Raw genomic sequence first — 25,805 nt, 5'->3', positions numbered from 1 at the left:
TGGGCCTCTGTCTCAATTCCTTCTCTTTACATTGGGGAAAACAGTCGCACCTATGTCACAGGGTTTTTGTGAGAATTTAGAGCTAATTCACCAGTAAAGTTTAGACAGATAGTAAATGCCATATAACTATTTGCTATTCCTTTTCTGTGTATTCCAAATTCAATTAACACTGGATGGGTAGATTATTTTCAGTAAACTTTAAATTCTGAGATAAAGGATCTTGCCATTCAGAATCTTTCCTGGAAGCTTCTTTTCCACACTCATCTGTTGTACGCTTGTGATTTGAGAAAAAAATAAATGTTAGGGAAGTAAGTCATCTGCCAAAATAAAGCCAACAGCCATTCTCCCTTGTTTTTCCCTGGTGAACAGAGACTTTATAAAATGGGAATTTGAAAAAGGTGGCAGCTTATTTCTTTCTTAAGCCTTTGACAGGCAAAAAGAGAGTAAGACTAAGGACAGTAGTAATGGAAGCAAGGGACTCCAGGTAGACTTTCATGGAGAAGGATCCTGTGCCCTGCACTTGCCAGGGCCTCTGGAATCTTCCAGGGCCAGTTCGGGGACAGGAAGGCTGGCTGTTGCCTGCCTCGTGACCTCGGCCCCTGGGAGGCCCTGCTGGGGGAGCTTCTTGTCCCACTCCCCCGCAGCTGTGGTCCACTCGTCCTGAGAGACCCCTGGGGTTCACCCTCCAGGGCTCAAGCCCTACTTCTCCTACAAGGAGACACAGTGGTGCAAGCACGGTTGCTCTGGAGTTGAGAAGCGTGCTTCTTCTAGAGGAGAAACTGAAGCTGGAAAAAGTCATCTGGACAGTGTCAGACGGACACTGGACCGTCAGACGGAATTTCTCTGTGACTCCATCTACATCATCTGTATATTTCTATTCATCCTGCTGCAGAGTTCTCTTGCTGCCACTTGTACGCCTTCTTTGATTTGCTCTGGGAGCATAAATTAGCTCTTAGGGGAGAGTACCGATCCCTAGAGAGCTGAGTTTTCACAGAGGGCACCTGTGGAGGTTGCCTGGGCCGCTCTCGGCAGAGCCGCTGCACAGCCCTCCGGCACGTCCTTCATCTCATGGTCCTTGTGAACGGCACTCCCTGGAGTTGTGCAATCAGGCGCAACTCTCAGCCTCTGGGAGAACAGCTGTCAGCTGAGAGGATCTGTTCCTTTTTTTTTAATCTAAAAAGCAGAAATGTAGTTTCAAGTCTTTCATCTGTCATCTCTACTTCCATGTCTCCCTAAAGGCGTTTGGAAGACCACTCCCTGGTTCTGAACCTCCCATAGCTCACTCCCTGCAACCAAAGAGACTCACGTGGTAGACTCATAAAAGAGGAAAATGGGGGAGTGAGGGGAACTCAAAGAAGAAAGAGAAACGGGTTTTTAAAAAAATAGGCTAGGAGTGACAAAAAGGAAGATGGAGGGGGAGGTAGGAGCAGGGGGTGCCTCAAAGTGCAGAGCCGTGTCCAAGAGAACCCGTGGACTCGTCCTCTGTCCTGGATCTCACTGCGTCTTGGGAACTCTGGAGAAAGGCAGTACAAATACAACTCTGCTGCAGTCCAGGCAGGGCCTCAGCTATCCTATGACCTCACCTCTGTGAAATAGCGACCATGCAACAAATGTAATGTTTGGCTGTCCTGCCTCTGTTTCTCCCGCCTGGCTCTAATGAATGAGGATTCAGCTCAAAGCACGGGACTGAGAAGCCAAAGGGACACCCAGCGAGATGCGGTGACTGGTCTTGGAATAACCAAGATTAAATCTGGGTGTCGGGAGAACTTCGGTGGCCCTCTGGGCTTAGTTCTCTGTGTAGGAGGTCCTGGCACACAATGCCTGAGAGTTAGCCATCCAGCCACCATGTAATGTGGCCATCATGGGGAGCTCACTACCCACAAGGCAACCTGATCCTTTCCCATGAGGTTCAGATTATTAGAAATTTGTTCCTTATACTGTGTGGCCCTGTAATGTCCAATTCTGGGCCTTAGCTCTGTCCTCTGAAGCCACGTAGAGTAGGTATAAATGATCACTTCCTAAGAGAATCTCCCCAATATTTATATGTGATAAGTGTATTTTCTTATAACTTCTTTTTTTCAGAACACACATACTCTGTTTTTCTGGTTTTGAACTTTTACACATAATTGGCAAAGATTCAAAGAACAGCTTTAAACAACCGGTCCAGAGATGGCGGTCTGCTGGTCCTTACCGATTGAGGAAAGCATTTCCAAAGCGACTAAGCTTTCGAAAGGGCTTTTTGGGGTCCACGACTAAAGCATTCCCTGGGGTGTTCCCCTCGGTTTCCCCATACATCACAGCGATGAAGGAGTCGGTGGTGGGCTCTGGCCCGATCCTCATGCCTGGGAAGTCTTGCTCCAGTAAGTATCTGAGAGAGGGGGAAAAAAAGAAAACAAACTTAGCACAGTGTCACAAAGCAGGGGGCTAAAAAGCTTGCGGGGGCCACTAACTTGGAACATAATCATTTAAAAACCTGGAATACAACCCCCAAGGAAAAAGAGAATGATTGGCATTGTACTCTTTTGCAAATAACGAATTTTCCGTTTAAAATCTGCAAACCTACTTTCTCTCCAGTGTAAGGAGCCTAGTGAAAGAGGCAGACATGCTGCAGACTTGCTGGGCTCAGGTCCACCTCCTTTAGGGAAGTGTCCCTGTCCCTCGAGCATGTTGGATGCTGCACTTCTCTGTTCGTGGGTCTTGAAGGCAGGCCCATGTCTATGGCCAGATGTATTAATAGTAGTACATTCCCAGCACCCAGCACCATGCCTGTCCACAGAAGGCACCCAGTGTAGCGAATGAAATAAGGAACCATCTCCTTCCTGGTCCCTGGCAATCAATGTGGCCCCACATCCTTTCTTGAGCATTTTACAGCTCCCTGGAGATCCTGGAGGTGGTAATCATGGAAGACAATCTCTATAGAATTCAGTAGCAACCCAGAGGCTGATAAGAGGAGGGCTCGGATTAGGTATCACCAGGGCCAGCCCTAGCACTCTGTGCAATTTGGAAAAAGATGCCCCTTCCTTCAAGCAGACCCAGCCCTGCACCACAGCTCACAGCTTAGTGAGCAGAACTCTAAGCTGGATTTTACCCTCACATATCCTGTTGCCCAGGCGCCCGCATGCAGTTAACCCGTATACAGTGGCCTTGGCAGGTGCCATTGAGGGGCCTCGTTCAGGGGCCGAGGAGACAAATTGCTGCGCTACAGCAGCAGCCTCCTACCTTTTTGGCACCAGGAAGCAATTTCATGGAAGACAATTTTTCCATGGAAGGTGGTGGGGAGGGGGGATGGTTTGGGGATGATTCAAGTGCATTACATTTATAGTACATTTTATTTCTATTATTAGTACATTAGCTCCACCTCAGATCATGAGGCATTAGATATGGGAGGTTGGGGATCCCTGTGCTAGACTGACATGGCTGGGGTGGGGCAAGGGAGCCAGAGGTAGAGTGGTGGGGAAAGCGCTCTTTCTGTGGGAAATGGCTGTGTCCCAGCATGGTTCCTCACCACCCCCATAGGCATAACATTCAGCGGCAGCCACACAGAGCCCCTCCCTTCCTCCCCACCAAGACTCCCCTTCCATGATGGAGGAACACACTTAGGTGTGTTTATCATATATGGAATGGCGGGGGCTGGGTGGGGGGTGAGGGGGGGACCACTCCCTCCTTCCTTTGCAACCAGGGAGAACATAAAGGAGGGAGGTTTTGGAATACTTTTTACTCATTATCAAGCAACAAATAGAAACACAACACCTTCAGAGGACACTTGGCAGGGACAGTGAATGGGGACCAGGGATGGGGACAGTGGAAAAGAATCCTTGCTTGAGGTGACAGAGCTGTGTCCCTACCCTGCCAGGGAGATGACCCTTCACCCTGGGAGGAGGCTTAAGGGCAGAAACCTGTACAACATTTTCCAGCTCTCCATTCCTACAACCCACAGTCTACTTGGTCCTAAATCATTTCATTTCTAAAATGTCTTGACTGATCAAATTGAGGTCCAGAACCTATGATTTTATCCCCAGGGATAGAGGGAAAGAAGGGAACTACCAAACATCCAACACCATCCTGCCATTTTTCTAAGAATAAGAAATTAAGTCACTCTTTAGACTCATGTTTTCTTTGTAAACAAAACTGAAATTGTTTAGTACTCTCAGCAGGTGGTACTTGAAATGTTTCATTGATCAATTTTTTTTAACATCAAAGTTTCAACATTTCTGTGAACTTGCGGAGCACCAGAATAGACACATCCTTTAAAGACATCCCATAAATTTAGAATAAATGCAAAAAAAATCAGAAAATAGCATCCAGCATTTATGAAGTACAGTCAACCCTTGAATAACATGGGTTTGAACTGCACAGGTCCACTTACACATGGCTTTTTTTCAGTAGTAAATACTATAGTACTATAGTACATGAATAAAGCGAGAATGAAGAGATGAGGTTCAAACCCAGCAGCACTGAAAGGAAAAATTTGAGCAGATCCTGAGGTGTGATGCACCGAAACAGGTTACCCATCCAGCCACACGCACAAGGCTGGAAAACTGTGACACTTCTTTTCTTTGGACACCTCAGAGGCATTCCCAAGCTACAAGTTTCAGGGGCTTTGTGGTGCTTTCTGCCATAGCAAGAATTCAAAGGAACAAGAGGCCACAGGAAGACTACAGAAAAGACTCTACCGCAGCCCCCTGCATGGGCATCCTGTGTGCTGGGCTGGGTTTTGTCCCCATTTCCACCTCGCTCTCCTTTTCCTGTGTTCTCAAAGAGGGCTGCCAGCTCTAGCAGTAACTGCTCCAAGACTCTCTAGCCAAGTCATCAACGAAAAACCAGACAGACATTTGGATTCCAAGCAGCTGATAGAAGGGGTGGCGGGGAAGACAGGCAGGGGACCTGACATCACTTTGTCTGTCTGCTGAGGGCCATGGTTCAGCCTCATCCAACTGGCTCCTGGCACCCTGCTCAGCCTATGTCAAGGAGCAGCTTTCATGCAAGGATATAGGTAGACAGTGTCTTTCTTTTTCCATTGCTGAGGTTTGACAATTTCTCTTTGACTTTATAGAAAAAATTGTCATTTGTGACACGGGAAAGAAAAACATCTTCAAAACAATAAAAAGTCCTTCAACATCTCCAAGCACCATCTTCTCAAAGATGGGCTTAAGAATAACTAAAAAATAAGCAAATAAACTAGAAAAGGCACATTATTCAATGACAGATACCCAAAATTCAAACCACAAACTCCATCTCCCCTGAGTATTCACCCATGCATTCTGTCTGGGTTTTGTCTGAAACACTTGGGCTTGGAATAGTGGAAAAGGCATTCATTATTTTAGTAATAACACCTCATGTTTGAGAGCTTGTTATGTACTAAAGTCTTTATATGAATGTAACCTATTTCACTGTAAGTTCTTTATGGGGTAGATACTATTTTTATGTCCACCTCCATTTCACAGATGAGGAAACAAAGGCTCAAATAGATTAAATAATTGATTAGAACCTAGGATTTCTTCTTGGTCCTATGAGAGCACTACCTGTCCTAAATCAGACTTGAGAGGCTAGCAGTATCCAACAGGCACATTTGTAGGAAAGGGTTCTGTGAATCATAACAAATATACAAATCTAAGACTTTTTAGTTGGTATTTAATCATTGAGTAAGTAAAAGCAACAAGGCACATATATTTGGGGTGTTTTATGAACATTATTATTGATATTATTTACTTGTTTATTTGGCTACACTGGATCTGAGTTGCAGCACATAGGATCTAGTTCTCTGATCAGGGATTGAACCTGGGTCCCCTGAATTGGGAGCTTAGAGTCTTGGCCACTGGACCACCAAGGAAGTCCCATGAGCATTATATTTTCATTCTCAAGCCAAATTCTAGAGAAATGGCCTGTGTCATGCTAAACAAGATTTTAAAATATTTGTGCATACATCGGCATCTGTGCAGAGAGTTTTGAGGTTCAATTCATTGCTGTATCTGGGACATTTTTCAAAAGTGCATTTAACTCCAACAATTGTTTCTTTCAGTATTACTAAGGTTTTAAACCATATATGAAGTACAGCTTTTGAGTTCAGCAGAGAAAGTTTTATTTCCTGATTTTTAAATCCAGGTCTGTTAAGTTAAAAAGGATAACGATTTTTAACATGTTGGAGGGTTTTACACAGTGTATTTTCTATTGATAATACCTGATCCACCATTTCACTAGGAGAGAGACCGAAAAGAAAAAGTTTGTCTTTCAACTCTGATTTGTCCTGAATCTGGAAATGATGCTTTTAAAGCAATTTTCTTTGTCTATCTTCATGTTTAATACCAAGAAATGGAAATGGGAGAAGAATCAAACATTTACTATCATAAAACTCTTATTAAAATGGTAAAGAATATATAATTATTTCCTAGCAATGAGTTCTACCATCACCACTGCTTACAGATACCACCAAACAATGGATGAAATTATGTCATACAGTTTATAAGGCAATTTACACATAGGCTTTATCACTTCAGCCTCATTGTTGCTGGAGGAGGTATTTTTAACCCTAGCTTATAGAAGAAAAAAACCGTGTTTATGACAAGCTAAGCAGCTTGCAGAGAACATTAATATAGGATAATGATTAATTCTTAACATGTTGACATATTTCCATCCCATAATTTTATGCAAGTATTATTTTTTCATTATAAAATTGAGATCAAAGCATTTAAACAACTTTGCATCTAGACTTTTTACCATGAATTATTCCTCATGCCATTAAAAATTGGAAGAAAAAATTTTTAATGGCTGCATACTATTCTGAAGTGAGTATGTATCAATTTAGTTTGCCATTTCCTTATAGTTGTGTATTGAAACAACTTCCCATTTCTTGCTATTAGAAATAATGTTGATAGAAAACAAACTTACGGTTACCAAAAAGGAAAGGGTAGGGGGGAGGGTAAATTAGGAGCTTGGGATTAACAGATACATATTGCTATATATAAATACATAAACTACAAGTGCTATAGTATAGCACAGATAACTATAGTCAATGGCCTATAAAAACATATAATGGAAAAGAATCTTAAAAAGAATTTGCATGTGCACATGTGCGCTCACACACACACACACACACACACACACACACACACACACATAAGGTCTTCCCAGGAGGCTCAGTGGTAAAGAAACCTCCTGCCAATGCAGGAGATGCAGGTTTGATCCTTTGGCTGAGAAGATGCCCTAGAGAAGGAAATGGCAACCCACTTCAGTATTCTTGCCTGGAAATTTCCACGGACAGAGAAGCCTTGAGGGCTGCAGACTATGGGGTCACAAAGAGTCAGATGCAACTGAACATGTATACATACACATATATATATTGGAATCATTTTGCTATACACTAGAAAGTAACAACATTGTAAATTAACTATACTTCAAATAAATAAAGCTGAGATAAATATCTCTGGGCAAATATCCACTTAAAAAATTTTTGTTGTTGTTCAGTTTCTAAGTCATGTCCAACTCTCTGCAACCTCATGGACTACAGCATGTTAGGCTTCCCAGTCCTTCACTACCTCCGGGAGTTCGCTCAAATTCAGGTCCATTGTATCAATGATGCCATCCAACTATCTCATCCTCTGTCGCCACCTTCTCCTGCCCTCAATCTTTCCCAACATTAGGGTCTTTCCCCAAAACAATTTTAGCCTATTTATGTATTTTTATTGAAGTATAGCTGATTTATAACATTATATTAGTTTCATGTGTACAGCATAGTCATTTAGTATTTTTACATATTATACTGGGCTTCCCTGGTGGCTCAGAGGTTAAAGTGTCTGCCTGCAATGCGACCTGGGTTTGATCCCTGGGTCAGGAAGATCCCCTGGAGAAGGAAATGGCAACCCACTCCAGTATTCTTGCCCAGAGAATTCCATGGATGGAGGAGCCTGGTGGGCTACAGTCCATGGGGTCGCAAAGAGTCGGACACAACTGAGCGACTTCACTTTCATACTTCATTAAGCTCAGTTCAGTCACTCAGTTGCGTCTGACTCTTTGCAACCCCATTGACTGCAGCACGCCAGGCTTCCCTGTCCATCACCAACTCTGAGAGCTTGCTCAAACTCATTGAGTTGGTGATATCATCCAACCATTTCATCCTCTGTAATCCACTTTTCCTCCTGCCTTCAATCTTTCCCAGCATCAGGGTTTTTTCCAGTGAGCCAGTTCTTCACATCAGGTGGCCAGAGTATTGGAGCTTCAGCTTCAGCACTAGCCCTTCCAACAAATATCCAGGACTAATTTCCTTCAGGATGGACTGGTTGGGTCTCCTTGCAGTCCAAGGGACTCTCAAGAGTCTTCTCCAACACCACAGTTCAAAAGCATCAATTCTTCAGCACTCAACTTTTTTTATGGCACTTAATCCTTCAGGAAAGGTTATTACAAGATAACTTTAAATATTTAATTTTCTTTGAGTTACTGAAAAACTAAGCCAGGCCAGACTTACTTTCATTTTAAAACCCTATGTCTTCCTTAAGTCTGAAACCTAAGTTTTTGTTTCATTTTTGTCTTTCCCTTAATTAAAGCATTGACATATTATTACCAAGACTGCTTGTTCAGATGACATCATCCTTGTAACCAATCTACCTACTAAGAGTGTGGAGCAAGAAATTGGAATGGCCTGTTGGACCAAGAATCTGGAATTTGCTGGGTAAAGCCTTTCACAACTCTATTTTTCCAGCTGTGAGTGGAATTTGAATTCCTTGGGGTTGGGATGTGCTGAAGGCACGCTGATGTCTAGTCCATGCCATAATCTGGAGCTATTCCTCTCCACCTTCCATCCTGCTCTGGAAGGAGGGCGGAAGAAAGGGAAAGGAGAAAAAAGGGAAAGGAAGTCTACTGGAATCAAACATGCTTCCATGAGGAGGGCCCGCATCTGCATCTACACACCCTATCAAGGGGATAACAGCCAGCACATGCCGAGGAAAAGCAAGGCAAGCATCCAAACCAAAAACAGTCCTCACACCAAAAATATATTAAAACCCACACAAGTTATGCAGGGATACTCCCTCATATAAATAGCCCTCCAAGACTACAGAAGATAACTGTTTCTCCTAAACTCATGGAGTAAGAGAAATATAAGCACAATGAAGAGGCAGAGGAACCACTTCCAGTTAATACATTACTGACCAGAGGATCTTCCCAAAAACTAATGCCTGTGGCCAGGGATTTGTTATGTAAGTGAACGCTGAAACATCTCTGGTCAATGATGTTCGGGTAACAAAAGACATAGTAGTATGTCTCTGGTCAATGATGTTTGGGTAACAAAAGACATAGTAGTATGTCTCTGGTCAATAAGTTTTTAAAGACCAGGAGAACTCCCCTGTAGGAACACACAATAAAGCAGACTTCTTCAGTCTAATAAATACTGGGTTCAAAAAAGAAGTAACGAAAATACTGAAGGAATTAAGCTATCCTTAAATTTCTTAAGGAATTAAGAAATGACGATTGCCGTAAAAAGGACCTAGAAACTATAAGGAGATGACAAGAACAATTAGATAATTAATTTTCTGAGACAAAAGCTGAGCTAAAGGCACTGAACAGAGGAATGAATAATGCAGAAGATCAAATAAGTGATCTGGAAGATAGAATAACGAAAATTACTCAATCAAAACAGCAGACAGAAAGCCAAATGGAAAAAAAAATGAAAGCACTATAAGAGACCTATGGGATAACATAAAGTGGGCTATTCTGCACATAATAGGAATTTAGAAGGAGGAGAAAGAGAAAGGGAGATTGAAAATGTATTTGAAGAAATCATGGCTGAAAACTTCCCAAACCTAAAGAAGGAAACAGATGTCCAGCTACAGAAAGCACAGAGGTCCCAAATAAGACAAACCCAAACAGACCTAGACTAAAACATATTATATTAACAATGGCAAAAATTAAAGATAGAGGATTCTAAAGGCAGCAAGAGAGAAAAAAAGGTTAATTACAAGGGAACCCCCATAAGGCTATCAGCTGATTTCTCTACAGAAACACTGCAGGCCAGAAAGTGGAAAAATATATTCAAAGTCTTGAAAGGGAAAAACCTGCAACCTAGAATACTCTACCCAGCAAGATTATAATTTAGAATAGGAGGAGAAATAAAGAATTTCCCAGACAAGCAAAAACTAAAAGAATACAGCAATACTAAAACTGTCCTAAAAGAAATATTGGAAGGTCTTTAGAGAAGAAAAGCAGAAAGATACAGGAAGGGGGAAATCACAATTGGAAAGTAAATCACTTAAATTAGCCAGTATTCAGATCAAAAAGAAAAAAAAACCTATTTGTAGAAGCAATGATAAACACAAGTAATAGCAAAAAGATAGACATGAAGATGTAATAAAGGGGATCAACATCATAAAATGTGTGGTAGGAGAAAAAGAGAAAACAGATTTTCTTTTCAGAATGTGTTTGAGCTTATATGACTATCAATCTAAAACAAGCAGATAAAGGAAAGGGTTAATATACTTGATAAACAGGACAACCACAAATCAAAAATATAAAATAGATTCACAAAAATTAAAGAGAACAGAAGCATAAAAGGGAATCAAACCACAAAAAGAAAAGAAAAGAAAGGAACAAAGAAGAAACAAAAAATCAACTGTGAAACAAGGTTTAAAAATGAGAATTAATACATATGCATCAATTACCTTAAATGCCAATGAACTGAATGCTCCAATCAAAAGACACAGAATGGTAGACTAAATGAAAAAAAACAAGGGCCTACAAACGCTGCCTACAAGAGACCTACCTTCGGACAAAGGACACACAGGTTTAAAGTGACAGGATGGGAAAAGATATTTCATGCAAACAGAAATGACAAGAAAGCAGGAGTTACAATACTATTATCAGACAAAATAGACTTTAAAGCTAAGACTATAAAGAAAGATTAAGAAAGACTATATAATGATAACAGGATCAATACAAGAAGAGGATTTTACACTTATTAATATATATGCACTTAATATAGGAGCACTCAAATATATGAAACAAATACTAACAGACACAAAGGGAGAAATTGATAAGAATACAATAATAGTAGACTTTAACACCCCACTCACATCAATGGACAGATCTTCTAGACAGAAAAGCAATAAAGCAAGAGATTCTAAATGATACAGTAGAAGTTAGACTAAACATATTTTTAGGACATTATATCTCCCCACAAACACAATACACATTCTTTTCAAGTGCACATGGAACATTCTCCAGGACTGACCACATACTAAGGCACAAAACTAACCACAAATAATTAAGAGTACAGAAATTATTTCAAGCATCTTCTTTGACCACAACAACGTGAACTAGAAACCAACCAAGGGAAAATAAGAAAAAAACAATTACATGGAGACTAAACAACATGCTACTAAGAAAACAAGGGGTCAACAAAGAAATCAAAAAGGAAATTAAAAAATATCTTGAGACAAATGACAAAACACAGCTACACAAAATCGATGGGATGCTGCAAAAGCAGTTCTTAGAGGGAAGTTCATAGCAATATAGGCTTTCTTCGAAAATCTCAATTAAACAACTTAACAAGAACCAGACAAAAAAGAACAAACAAAACCTAAAGTTAGCAGAAGAGGAAATAATAAACAATGGGGAGGAAAAAATAAAATAGAAATTAAAAAAAGAACAGAAAAAAAATCAATAAATCAAAAAGGGTAAACAAAATTGACAAGTCTCTGGCCAGACTCACCAAGAAGAGAGAGAGAACCCAAATAAAATAAAAAATGAAAAAGGAGAAATCTCAACCAATACCACAGAAATACAAAAAGCATAAGAGAATATTATGAACAATTATATGCCAACAAATTTGATAACCCAGAAGAAATGGACAATTTTATAGAAACATACAGCCCACCAAAACCCAATCAAGAAGAAACAGATAATTTAAATAGACCAAATAGACTCTAAAACAAACTCGCTACAAAAGTCCAAGACCAGACAGCTTCACAAGCGAGTTCTACCAAATAAAGAGCTTAGTGATTCTTCTCAAGCTCTTCCCAAACACTGAAGACTAGAGAACACTCACAAAGACATTCTATGTAGCCATAACACCCATAAAATCAGACAAAGATACCACCAAAAAAGAAAATTACAGGCCAAGGTCTTTGATGAACATAGATGAAAAAATTCTCAACAAAATACTAGCAAATAGAATCCAACAATACCAACATGGTCCAACATGACCAAGTAGGATTGATCCCAAGTTCACAAGAATGGTTCAACATACACAAATCAATCAATGTAATACATCACATTATAAAAGTAAAAAACCACATGATCATCTCAATATATGCAGAAAAAGCATTTGACAAATTGTTTTTCACAAATTCAACATCAATTCATGATAAAAACTCTCACCAAAGTGGGTAAAGAGGGACTACACCTCAACATAATAAAAGCCATTTATGATAAACTTAAAACCAATATGATACTCAATGGTAACAAGCTAAGAACCTTTCCAATAAAATCTGGAACAAGACAAGTATGCCCACTTTCATGTCTATTCAACATAGTACTGGCAGTCCTAGCCACAGCAATCAGATAAGAAAAAGAAAGAAAACGTATCCAAATTGGAAGAGGAGGTAAAATTGTCACTATAAGCAGATGACATGATATTATATATAGAAAGTCCTAAGGACTCTACACAAAAATTACTGCTCTAATAAGTGAATTCAGCAAAGTAGCAGGATAAAAGATTAGCATTCAGAAATTGACTGCATTTCTTTACAGTAACAATGACATATCAGAAAAGAAGTATGCATATATATACATATATATACACACACATACACACCTAGGAATAAACCTGACTAAACAGGCGAAAGAATTATATGTTGAGAACTATAAAACATTAATACAAGAAATTAAAGAGGATTCAAAGAAATGGAAAGATAGTATCATGCTCTTAGAAGAATTAGCATTGTTAAAATGGCCATACTACCCAAAGCAATCTACAGATTTAATACAATCCATATCAAATTACCCATGAGATTTTTCATAGAACTAGAACAAATAATCCCAAAATGTATTTGTTGTTCTTGTTGTTTAGTTGCAAAGTTGTGCCTGACTCTTTTGTGACCCCATGGACCTGAGCCCACCAGGCTCCCCTGTCCATGGGATTTCCCAGGCAAGAATACTAGAGTGGGTTGCCATTTCTTTCTCCAGGGGATCTTCCTGACCCAGGGATTGAACCTGTGTCTCCTGCTTGGCAGGAAGATTCTTTACCACTGAGCCACCTGGGAAGCCCCCCATGGCATCATAAAAGGCCCAGACAATACTACAAAGCTACAGTAATCAAAACACTGTGGTTTGGTACAAAAACAGCCATATGGATCAATGGGACAGATCAGAGAGCACAAAAATAAACCCACACACCTACAGGCAATTAATCTCTCACAAAAGAGGTAAGAATATAAAACGGGGAAAAGTCTCTTCAGGAAGTGGTGCTGGGAAAGTTGGACAGATGCATGTAAATCAATGAAGCTGATTTACAACATGCACAGAAATAAACTAAAAATGGCTTAAAGATCTAAACATAAGACATGATGTCATAAAACTCCTAGAAGTGGGTATAGGCAAACCAGTTTCTGACATAATTCAGACCAATGTTTTCTTAGGCAATAGAAATAATAACAAAAATAAACAAGTGGGACCTAATCAAACTTACGAGATTTGCAGAGCAAAGGAAACCATTAAAAACAAAAACAAACAAATGAACAAAAAATATGTAAAGACAACCTATGGAACGGGAAAAAATATTTGCAAATAATGTGACTGACAAGGGCTTAATCTCCAAAATATACAAACAGCTCATACAACTCAACAACAACAAAATACCCAACCCAATTAAAAACTAGATATTTCTCCTAAGAAAACAAACAAATGGCCAGTGGGCACATGAAAATATGCTCAACATCGCTAACTCTTAGAGAAAAGGAAATTAAAACCGCAAGGAGGTACCACCTCACACCAGTTAAAATGTCCATCATTAAAAATAAATGCTGTCTACAAATAAATGCTGGAGGGAATATAAATACTATTAGTGGGATAGCTATGAAAACAAGAAAAGAGAAAAGCAAAGGAGAAAAGGAAAGATATACCATTTTGAATGTAGAGTTCAAAGTACAGCAAGGAGAGATAAGAAAGCCTTCCTCAGTGATCAGTGCAAAGAAATAGAGGAAAACAATAGAATGGGAAGGACTAGAGATCTCTTCAAGAAAATAGAGGCTTCAGTAGCGAGAGGGGCTGAGAAAGTGGTGACACCGCCGGGGTGCGGAGGGAGTCCCTGAAACTTCTCCCAACAGCCCCAATAGAAGAAAAAAAAAAAAAAAGAAAATTAGAGATACCAAGGGAATATTTCATGCAAAGATGGGTTTGATAAAGGACAGAAATGGTATGGACCTAACAGAAGCAGAAGATATTAAGAAGAGGTGGCAAAAATACACAGAAGACCTATACAAAAAAGATCTTTATGACCCAGATAACCATGATGGTGTGATCACTCACCTAGAGCCAGACATCCTGGAATGTGAAGTCAAGTGGGCCTTAGAAAGCATCACTACAAACAAAGCTAGTGGAGGTGATGGAATTCCAGTTGAGCTATTTCAAATCCTGAAAGATGATGCTGTGAAAGTACTGCACTCAATAGGTCAGCAAATTTGGAAAACTCAGCAGTGGCTACAGGACTGGAAAAGGTCAGTTTGCATTCCAATCCTAAAGAAAGGCAATGCCAAAGAATGCTCAAACTACTGCACAATTGCACTCATCTCATAAGCTAGTAAAGTAATGCTCAAAATTCTCCAAGCCAGGCTTCAGCAATACGTGAACCGTGAACTTCCTGATGTTCAAACTGGTTTTAGAAAAGGCAGTGGAACCAGAGATCACATTGCCAACAACTGCTGGATCATCAAAAAAGCAAGAGCGTTCTAGAAACACATCTATTTCTGCTTTATTGACTATGCCAAAGCCTTTGACTGTGTGGATCACAATAAACTGTGGAAAACTCTTGAGAGATGGGAATACCAGACCACCTGACCTGCCTCTTGAGAAATCTGTATGCAGGTCAGGAAGCAACAGTTAGAACTGGACATGGAACAACAGACTGGTTCCAAATAGGAAAAGGAGTACATCAAGGCTGTATATTGTCACCCTGCTTATTTAACTTATATGAAGAGTACATCATGAGAAATGCTGGGCTGGATGAAGCACAAGCTGGAATCAAGATTGCAAAGAGTCTCTTGATGAAAGTGAAAGAGGAGAGTGAAAAAGTTGACTTAAAGCTCAACATTCAGAAAACGAAGATCACGGCATCTGGTCCCATCACTTCATGGCAAATAGATGGGGAAAAAGCAGCTGACTTTATTTTTCTGGGCTCCAAAATCACTGCAGATGGTGGCTGCAGCCATGAAATTAAAAGACACTTACTCCTTGGAAGAAAAGTTATGACCAACCTAGACAGCATATTAAAAAACAGAGACATTACTTTGCCAACAAAGGTCCATCTAGTCAAGGCTAAGGTTTTTCCAGTAGTCATGTATGGATGTGAGAGTTGGACTATAAAGAAAGCTGAGGGTCGAAGAATTGATGCTTTTGAGAAGACTCTTGAGAGTCTTTAAGACTGCAAGGAGATCCAAACAGTCCATCCTAAAGGAGATCAGTCCCCGGTGTTCATTGGAAGGACTGATGTTGAAGATGAAAGTTCAATACTTTGGCCACCTGATGTGAACAGCTGGCTCATTTGAAAAGACCCTGAGGCTGGGAAAGATTGAGGGCAGGAGGTGAAGGGGATGACAGAGGATGAGATGGTTGGATGGCATCACCGACTCAATGCACATGAGTTTGGGTAAACTCCGGGAGTTGGTGATGGACAGGGAGGCCTGGCGTGATACTGTTCATGGGGTCACAGAGTCGGACATGACTGAGCGACTGAACTGAAACTGAAGTTCATATGGCCACTTTGGAAAACAGTATGAAGGTTCCTCAGAAAACTAAAAATAGAATTATCATATGATCCAGCAATTCCACCCTTGGGCATATACCTGGACAAAACCATAATTCAGAGAGATACACATACCCCTATGCTCATAGCAGCATTATTCATAATAGCCAAGATACGTTAACAACCTAAATGTCCATCGATAGATGAATGGAGCAGAGGATGTGGTCTGTATATAGAATGGAACACTACTCAGCCATAAAAATGAAATCATGCCATTTGCAGCAACATGGATGCAGCTAGAGATGGTCATATGAAGTCAAAGAAAGAAAAATACCATATGATATCATATGTGGAATCTAAAATACAACACACATGAATCTATGTACAAAACACAAACAGACTCACAGACATAGAGAAGAGACTTGTGGTTGCCAAGGGGGAAGGGGCTGGAGAAGGAATGGAGCGGGAGGTTGGGGTTAGCAGATGTAAGCTATTACACTGAAATGGATAGACAACAAGGTCCTACTGTATAGCATGAAGAACTACATTCAGTATCCTGTGATAAACCATGATGGAAAGGAATATAAAAAGAATGTGTGTTATAACTGAATCACTTTGCTCTACAGCAGAAATTAACATAACACTGTAAACAAATTCTACTTCAATTTAAAAAGTGGGAAAAAATTAAAAACAATGTTCCAAGCTGTACAATAGAATATGATGCAGACATTAGCTATTTTTGAAGATGACTTAATAACACAAGAAACAGTTCATTATGTCATCTTAAGTGAAAAAGGCTGTTTATTAAATTGTATTTATTGCATAATCCCCAGTTTTGTAATCATGACTTCTATGTCTTCATCTATGTCATCTGTTAAAAATGTGAACAGAGTTTGGACCACATGCCATGGAAGGTCCACCACAGTGAGCCTCAGGCTTGACGGTTTCAGTGTCATAGATTTCACCAACTGAACATTCATGTAGCAATAGTTCCCAAACATTTCTTGGGAGAGGCTGCCTAAAGATCACCATGAGAGGTAGTTTATAATAACAAAAACAGATTTTTCAGTCTGATCCACAGAGGTTCCACTTCACAAGGTCTGGGATGAGTCCCTGGAATCTGTTTCAGAAGGTCTCCTGGTGACTGTGACCCCTGGACAGATTCAGGAACCACAGCTTTCTAGTTCAGAATTCTCCAAGGTTTTGAAAACCGTGTTTTGAATGTCTTTTGGAAGTAAGCATCTAGATGTCACTTCCAATCCTCAGGGACTGCTGCCCTTTGTCAGGTAGATGATGTAATTAGCGGACAAGAGGCCAACAGACCGCATCGCCCCAAGCAGGGACTGCTGCCACCAATGCCACACTCAACCTGTCCTGCACCACCCCCGTCCCTCAGAACCCTTGCTCCAAGTCCTGCCTCCTCCTGGGCTTCTGAACCACCAGCTGCTCCCCCTCCACACACCCCTTCTATCAACTTCTAACTCTGCAGGATCATGATCATCAACCAAACCTCCGGAATGCCTGTGACCAGGGCATGGTTCCTCACCCTCAGTGCCCAGCTGCTGAGAATTTTCTATATTTGGTGCTTCACCTCCCACTCATTCTTCAACCCACTGTCACCTGGCTTCCATCAGCACCACTTACTGACTCTTGCCAAGGTCACCCTGGCTTCTGACGGCTAATCCACTGGTTCTGCTTCCCCGAGGCAGCTGACGCTGCTGACCACCCCCTCTCTTTCCCTGGCTTTTGTGGGGACCACCTGCTGTTTCACCTGTCTAGCATCCATTTCCCCTTTTTGATAGCTGTACTCTGAGGAGCCACCTCTCCCCACCATCAGGCCATGAGGTTTAGGGGCTGACCACCCCACTCCAGACATGGATATTCATTCCCCCCAGCTTGAGGGACTGGCTCAAGGATGGGCAGATGGCCAAAGTCGACCCAATGAAACTCAAACTTCAGACTTCTTGCTCAAACTATGGGTGGAGGGGTTCTCTTCTTTCCCACTGGGGTTGCTGAGCTGGCAGAACGTGAGTCTGGAATTGGAGAGGGTCTGCTCGCCCCATGAGCAAGTGCCTGAGAAGGAAGCCAATGTGCGAAGACAGCAGAGCTGAGAGACCAAGTCCTGATGGCACCGCATGGGGTCCCAGGCTGGGTCTGAAGCCAGCACACTGGTCCAACCAGTTTCGTGAGAAAAAGTGTATCTTTTTACTTAAGGCTTTTTAAGTTGAGTTGCTGTCACTTGCAACCAAAAGAGTCCTAAGATGGCTCGGAACCACCATCCTTCCCTGGCATCACCTCCATCTCCGTGGTGATATTTTCCCTAGCACCTCCACAAGGTCCCCTTCCTTTCATTCCAGACCCACATGTCCGACCCTTCTTGGACTCTACACCTGGGCGTCCACTTATGCACAGGCTTAAACCTAAACTCATAAGTATGCCCCATTCTTCCTCGCTTCAGTGGACAGCTCAGTCACCCACCTGGTTAACAAAACTTGGGCCTCACCACGGATACTTTCTCACTTTCACTTCCCTATCCCCTTGTGGCTGCAAATTTTTGCTCATCCAAGTTGTATCCCCGGATGCCTTTTCCAATCTCCAAACCTGCATGAAGGGTCCCTCCTATGCTCCCACCCCACCCTGTGCTTTGTCACAGCTCTCGTCACCCAGAGCCCTGAGGGCTTGATCCTCTTCCATAGTCTGGGATAGCTGGGCCCATCCCTGACATCAATACTATTTGAGGAAAGGAATACTAGGCTGTGTAGGTATGAGCTTACATTGTATACTGTAAATACAGTCTATATAGTGAAAATTAAATACTTCAGTATTTCAGAAAGATCTGCAAAAGGCATGGTATTTGGCACACAAGACTATGATTTTGGGGGTCTAGCACTTGAATGAGGGTAAGAACCACCCAACTGGGCCCCCAGTGTTTCCCTAGAGGAATGTTTCTTTTTCAATGGGTGAACCAGCCTGCCTTCTACTGAGTAGCTTCACTTCTCTTTAACAGCTGAACCTAGAGCTTATCAAAGGAATAGAGTAGAGCTTTGTCCTTAAAATCTATTTCTTCCCTTTTTGGAAAACCGAACACTTGCCTGCTTCCAACTTTCTGATACTCTTCATATTCTTCATTATTTCTTACAAATCACAGAACATAGTTTTCTTTGGGCACAACTGCAAGCTCTTCCTACAAGGACCTGCCATCCATCTATCCACCTGGGTATTTCCTGGGTCTTGCCTGTGGCAGGCCCGAGAGAGCTCCTCGTCTGGTTTGAGTTCCTCTCAAACAGGCCTGGGCTCCCTTCTACCATCTCTGGAGCACTTTCTTTGAGAGAAAAGGAGGAAGCAAAATAATAGCTGAGTAGTTCTGCTTTTTGTTAACGTTCCAACAAGAGTCCCAGGCTTCAGTCTATTGCTTCCTGATTCTTTTTCTTGTTCTGATCATACCTAAAAAGGCTTTTTTTTTTTTTTGTCTGAGGGGGCATATTGTCTCAGCCCCCTCACTTCAGCTTCTTGATGCTTCATACTATCCACCAACCTTGTTTTCATCCTTGTCCATGGAACCCCTGCCTGCCTTTTCCCTATTAATGCTATATTTAATATTCAAAGTTTTAAAACATAACTGCTTATCAAGCGTTTTATAGGAAAACATCACATTGTGATTTTACTCACCTGAGCATTATGAAGAATGAACGTTTATACACTGACAAGGACACACAAAGAAAAAAACAAATAGGGATTGCAGTGGCGGCTATCGTACACTGCTTCTTAGATCTACTCCTTAGTTCCTTTTGTCCTTGGTTTTCTTTTAGCTTCTTTCCACTTTTTTTGTGTTTTCTTTCTGGCATCCATTTTCATTTTAAATTACTGCAACAAATGCAGAACTTACTTGATGGGCACTAACTGTAGAATTTATGGAAATTAAATCATAGGATGCTTAATACTGAAAGACTGAATTGTTTCATAATTTTATTGAGATATTCATATACCATAAAATTTGCCCTTTTAAAGGGCACAATTCTGTGGTTTTTAGTATCCTCACAAAGTTGTACAACTACCTTTATCTAACTTCAGAACATTTTTATCACTCAAAAGGGAAACCCTGTACCCATTAGAAGTCACTTTCTATTCTTCTTGCAATGTGGATATCCCATTGTCCCACTATCACTTGTTGAAAGGTATATTTCCCCCCACTGAAGTGTCTTAAAACCCTTGTAAAAACAGATGTATCAAGCATGTATTGGCTTATTTCTGAATTTTCAATTCTGTTCAACTGACTGATAGGTCTCTCCGTATGCTGGTGTCATGCTCTCCTATTTACTGTAGCTTTGTGGTGAGTTTTGAAATTAGAAGTATGAGAAATTGAGTATTGTTGTTTTTTCTCCCAAGATTCTTTTGGCTATTCTGGACCCCTCACAATTCCATGTGACTTTTTAGGATCAGCTTGTCAATTTCGCCAAAGAAGGCAGTTGGGATTTTGCTAGCGATTGCAGTGACTCTGAAGATCACTTGGAGTATTACTGCCATTCTAAAAATATTGTCGGGACTCCCCTAGAGGTCCAGTGGTTAAGAATCTGCCTGCCAATGCAGGGGACACAGGTTTGATTTCTGGCACTGGAAGATTCCACATGCTGTGGGGCCACTAAGCCCATACACCATAAATACTGAAGCTCGTGAGCTCTAGAGCCCATGCTTCCAGATGAGAGGCCACTGCAGTGAGAAGCCCTCAAACCACAACTAGAGAAAGCCCTCACACAATATCAAAGACCCAGCACAGCCAATAAATAAATAAGTAAAAAATAAAAACATTGTTATTCAACCCATGAACATGGAATGTCTTTCCTTTTTTTTTTTAAAGGTTTTCTTTAGTTTCTTTCAACAAAATTTTACAGTTTTGCATTACTTCTGTTAAATTTATTCCTAAAGTATTTTATTTTTAAGGTACTATTATAAATGGAATTGTTTTCTTAATTTCATTTTCAGATTGTTCATTGCTAGTGCATAGAAATATAACTGATCCTGTATAATAATCTTGTATCCTGACAACTTACTGCCCTTGTTTTAACAGTTCTTGAAGGCTTTTCCTAATCCTTAGGATTTTTCTACATACAAGATCATGTTCTCTGTGAATAGAGATGTTTTTACTTCTTTCCAATCTACATGCCTTCCATCCCTTTTTCTTGCCTTATTGTCTTATTCTCGACCCTTTAAAAACCTATAGTGACTTCCTTCTTTTTTCCTCATTAGAATAAATTTTTTTGAGAGAACAGGGCAAGAGTGTAGGAAGAAGAGAGAAAGTGGAGCTCTTAAAAATCAGAAGTTGCAATTGTGTGGCTTGAACTGATTTTTGGTGAACCTCACATCATGGCAATCCACTCCAGCACTCTTGCCTGGAAAATCCCATGGACGGAGGAGCCTGATAGGCTACAGTCCATGGGGTCACAAAGAGTCGGACACGACTGAGCGACTTCAATTCACATCTCAGGGAAATGTCTTCACTCACAGCATCTGGGCCCAGGGATTTTCTGGGGGAATCTCTGAAATCTGTTTTCCTCAGGTTTTGGACCCAAGTCTGGCTGAGGCCAATATTCAGCTTTCATTGGCTGCTAAACAGTCTACCATGACTTGGCTACTTTTCCCATGCCCATCTCTTCTCCTTCTCTGGCCAATTCTTTCTTGCTGCCCAGAGGCAGAGCAGCACCAGTTCCTCCCATTGCATCCTCAAGTCTTCTAAGAAATAAAACTGTCAGTGAGACAATAGACTGTTCTGCTTCTACCCCAAAAGGACTTTGACAAACATCTCCTGAAGTTCTGGGCCAGCTTTGTGACCCATGTGAGGAGAGTCCATCAAAACTCTATCTATCCTCTTCCTTGCATTTGGGCCCCTCATGGTCATCTACCATAGTGACACTCAGACTCTCCATCCACTCTATTTAGGAGGGTTTTGGTTTTTTTGGCCACCCTGCATGGCATGCAGGATCTTAGTTCCCTGACCAGAGATGGAACCCGCGGCCCCTGCAGTGGAAGCGCACAGTCTTAACCACTGGACCACTAGGGAAGTCCCTAGGAGATCTTTTAATTACAGCACACACTTAAAACACCACCCTCTTGGTCAAAGTCCTGGCTCACCATGTTTCAATGGGGCTCTCAATTCTTCCCGGTTATGCGACCAAAGGAAGGACGAGTAAGGTTTCGTCAAAGGTGGAATGTATATCAAAGGCTTTGCTGAGGGACTTCATGAGGAGAGAAGTTTCCCTCTATATTAGTGCAGGCTCTGTGTAACCAGTGACCTCTGGGGATGTGCAGGAAGCCAGGTGGATAAGAATCTCTGACTATGCAGACAGGTGCATCCTATAGCCAGTTATGAGCTTCCAGTGCTTCCAGGCTAGAAACAAAATACCCAGACACTGACCAGCCTCGGAGAAAAGACAGCCACAGATGCAGGCAGGTTCCAGGATGGTCAGCACCCGGGTCAACACTTCCGGCCCCCAGTACCAGTGTAGGACTCTAGACGGCAGCTGCCCTTTTGTTTGAGTCTTTCCTTCCAGAAGCTGAATCGTTTCTTCCTAGTCCCACTCTCAAATCAAACTCAGGTCTCCAGTGCCTCACCAACCTTCTGGTATACCCTGAGTTTCTTCCGCCCTCACAGGTCCACTTTTGTGTTTGGTGCCTAACAACCAAGTCACTTAGGCCAGGGAAGGTCTCAAGAGCAAGTGACTTCCTGATAGGGTGACTCCTTTCTCACTGTAGCGCTGCACGTGGGGGCTCCAGAGCCTCCTGAGAAGTGGTTCAACTGGATGGAGTCATTGTTTGGTCGCTAAGTCGTGTCTGACTCTGCGACCCTATGGACTGTAACTTACCATGCTCCTCTGTCCACGGGATTTCCCAGGTAAGAATACTGGAGTGACCCAGGGATCGAACCCGTGTCTTCGGCTTGGCAGGTGAGTTCTTTACCACTGAGCCACCTGGGAAATCCTTGGATAGTCTCACCAAATTCCCAATCCTTCTTCAAACTATGCTTAGCTATTCCACAAAGTTCCCCCAAATGATGAGACAGAAAAACAGTAAGATGAAAAAAAGATGGATACATGTTTCTGTGGGTTTGTTTTCCTGTCTTAGATTTGTTTATTATCCAGGCTGTGGGAGCAGAGAGAGGACCAAATAATATCCAGGTTGACACAGTATTAACAGCGGCTCCCTAATCACACAATCTCATGCCAAGGACAGGTGGGAGGAACTACTCAGGGTGCTCTGAACAGGCCATCACCAGAGTCTATTTTAATTATAATAATGCTTACCTTCTTATCCTTTATCTGTATATTTCAAAAGGTCTACCTCCCACTCTTGTGCTACATAATGCTTCATAGGCCTATATACTTAAATTGGTTAGTATTACTGAGCCCTTAAGTGTATTTTATAACATCTTTCAAGGTATCAGTTTAGGTAATATTTCTAGGTTCATTTTGAGTGTCTTAGGTGACATATTTAATACTATTTTCAGCTTACTAAAAAGCACCAAATAAAGCAATTTAGAAGTATTTTCTCCCATCTTCCTTTACATTCAACTTACTTTCAAGAATTATATTTCAGTATAGTCTATTTGCTTTGCTGAATTAACTCATCGTGCAGCTGCAGCTTTGGATTGAACATATTTTCTGTAGTGACAACTATATTTGTAGGAACTATAGGTCACTGGAACCCAGAAAAAGAGGCCGCTACTTAATAGAAATGGCACGTATCCAAATATAGATGCAGTTTTCTGAACACCTGTTGATCATCAATGATGAAAAAACAATTTCCAAAGCCCTTGCCCAAAACCTAAAATGATCACTGTTTCAATGAACACACAGTTTAACCCAGGAAAACAAGTCTCCTAACCAAAGAGAGTCTTAATATGCCAGCTGCTTTAAAAGTAAAATAGCCTCTTCAAAAAGCAATCTGTTACAATGTAAATTATTTCCCATTAAAAACCACTTCCGAGGGACCTATATCATTTGGATGTCAAGGCACCCACAGTAATTGTTTGCTTTTGGAGACATGGCAAGCATGACAAATATTTTCAGTTGTCAAGGGTGACGGAGAAGGGAATGACCCACCTAAGAAATGGAAACTAACCAGTAGTAATATGACACTCCCCCTGAGCTCCACTGGGCGCTGGCTGGTTCGGCGGCTACACACAGCTAACTTCCTATGGCAGGATAGAGAGGCTGTGCACGAGCTGAACGAAGGCGGCCTCTCTACTCGGTCTCCCTGAACACAGTGTTGGGGGCGGGATGCAGGGCCGCAATGGAAGGGGGCGTGGGCAATACCCTCTACTGTCGCCATTCTTTCATTCAGTAAGTAGTTATACCCCGGGCACTGTGCTAGGGCTTAACTTACCAACTTGACTCAATAATCCATTCTGACACCCCACACCTTTGTCCCCATTTCCAGCCCTTGGTCTCACTCGCTCGTCAAGAAGGTGCTTATTATAGCCTTGCTTTTCCTCCCATCCCGGGGCTCCCAGGCTGGGGTGACAAAATAAAGCCAGTCAGAGGAGTGCCTTTCCAAACGCAAGGAAGGAGGGCTCGTAGTAAGCAGAGACGGGGCGGGGGGCCGGTTCTGAGGACCCTCTCGGCCGCGTAGGGAGAGCCTGCCCTCACTTCGGCGGCGGGTCCCGGGGCAAGGCTTCAGACAGCGGGGAACCGCGCTCGGACGGGGAACCTGAGGCCGCGCCGATGCTGGAGAAAGCGGCAGAGAGGGGATTCCTCGAAGGAGAAGGGGGCGCTGCAGGAAGCCGGCAGGAGGCTGGTAACAACAGGCGCGCACGTGGGGAGGAGGACGCCTCCACCTAGGTGACGAGGACAGGTGTGCAGGCAGGAGGGCGGAGGGGGCGGGGAGGGTTACCTGATGAAGGTGGTCTTGCCGGTGCTGTACTGGCCCACTAGCAGGATCATGGGCTTGTTCTCAAAGTCGGCGTCCTCCAGCGCCGGCGAGTGGAACTCGTGGAAGCGATACGCCTCCTCCAGCGGCAGCACCTTGCGCTGGTAGAGCGAGCGCAGGCCACCCGTCACGGTCTGCACCGGGTCCGCGCCCGTACCTCCGCGCCCGCCCGCCTGCCGCCCTAACCAGCTGAACATCTTGCCGCCGGCCCGCTCGTCTGTGCCCCGCGCTCGCCCTCTCAGTGTCGGTCCCGGGCTCTGACTCCACTCCGGGCTCGACCCTCCCCAGCTGGCACTGAGCAGCCCCAACAGCCCTCGCCGCCGCCCGAGCTGGCCCCGCCTCGCGCCAACTCAGCCAGTCTCCGGTCGCTACGTCACGGGCGTGTGTTCATTATTCAGAAGGATCTTTCAAGTGCTTTCTCATTGGACCGCTGCCGGCCCGAGTGGAGGCGCCAGCCAATGGAGACGAGTGTTTTAATGAATTATTGATGACCGAGTCTTTCTGGAGGACTGGGCTAGGAAGAGGGTGTTTCTCTAACTTGCCAGCGCAGACCGGCAAACCGAGGGGCCGGGTGTGGTTGGTTGTCCGCGCCCCACCTCTAGCCAGGTGGCGTAGATTTCCGGGCAAATCTGAGCTGGCAAAGAAACACACACACTCACACAAGCTGGCAAAGAAACACACGCGCGCGCCCGCGCCCCTCTGGAGGCTGCTTAGTTTCCTGGGACGTTTTTTCATCCCAGCCCTACGATGCTGGGGACAAAAGTTTAAAAAGTTAACAGGTGGGTTCTTTCTACCTACTGGCAGCTTATTATTACTCTGACTTTATCTGTGAGGAAACCCTGACTCAAGGACGTAATTAACCAAATTTGAAGTTGGGATAGTAGATTTCAATCTACTTGGGTAAATGTTTCTCCACGCTGCCTCCACAAACTTCTGGATCGAG

The 25,805-nt window shown here is 42.6% G+C and overlaps 1 protein-coding gene across 1 annotated transcript in view; it reads right to left on the bottom strand.

Moving 5' to 3' along the window:
• The window catches only part of EHD4 (EH domain containing 4), an 86,012-nt gene extending 60,820 nt beyond the window's left edge, over window positions 1–25,192 (bottom strand). Inside the window, exons 1-2 of the mRNA XM_005685523.3 lie at window positions 24,827–25,192; window positions 2,192–2,368 (exon numbers count right to left, since the gene is read on the bottom strand). Coding sequence (XP_005685580.2) covers window positions 2,192–2,368; window positions 24,827–25,059 — 410 coding nt within the window. The 5' untranslated portion in view covers window positions 25,060–25,192. The remainder of the gene's footprint in view (window positions 1–2,191; window positions 2,369–24,826) is intronic.

The sequence above is a fragment of the Capra hircus genome, chromosome 10 (genome assembly GCF_001704415.2).
Source record: "Capra hircus breed San Clemente chromosome 10, ASM170441v1, whole genome shotgun sequence".
In the NCBI taxonomy this organism is placed as follows: Eukaryota; Metazoa; Chordata; class Mammalia; order Artiodactyla; family Bovidae; genus Capra; species Capra hircus.
The sequence above is the reverse complement of the archived record's forward strand: the minus strand, read 5'-3'. Positions and strand labels throughout refer to the sequence as shown.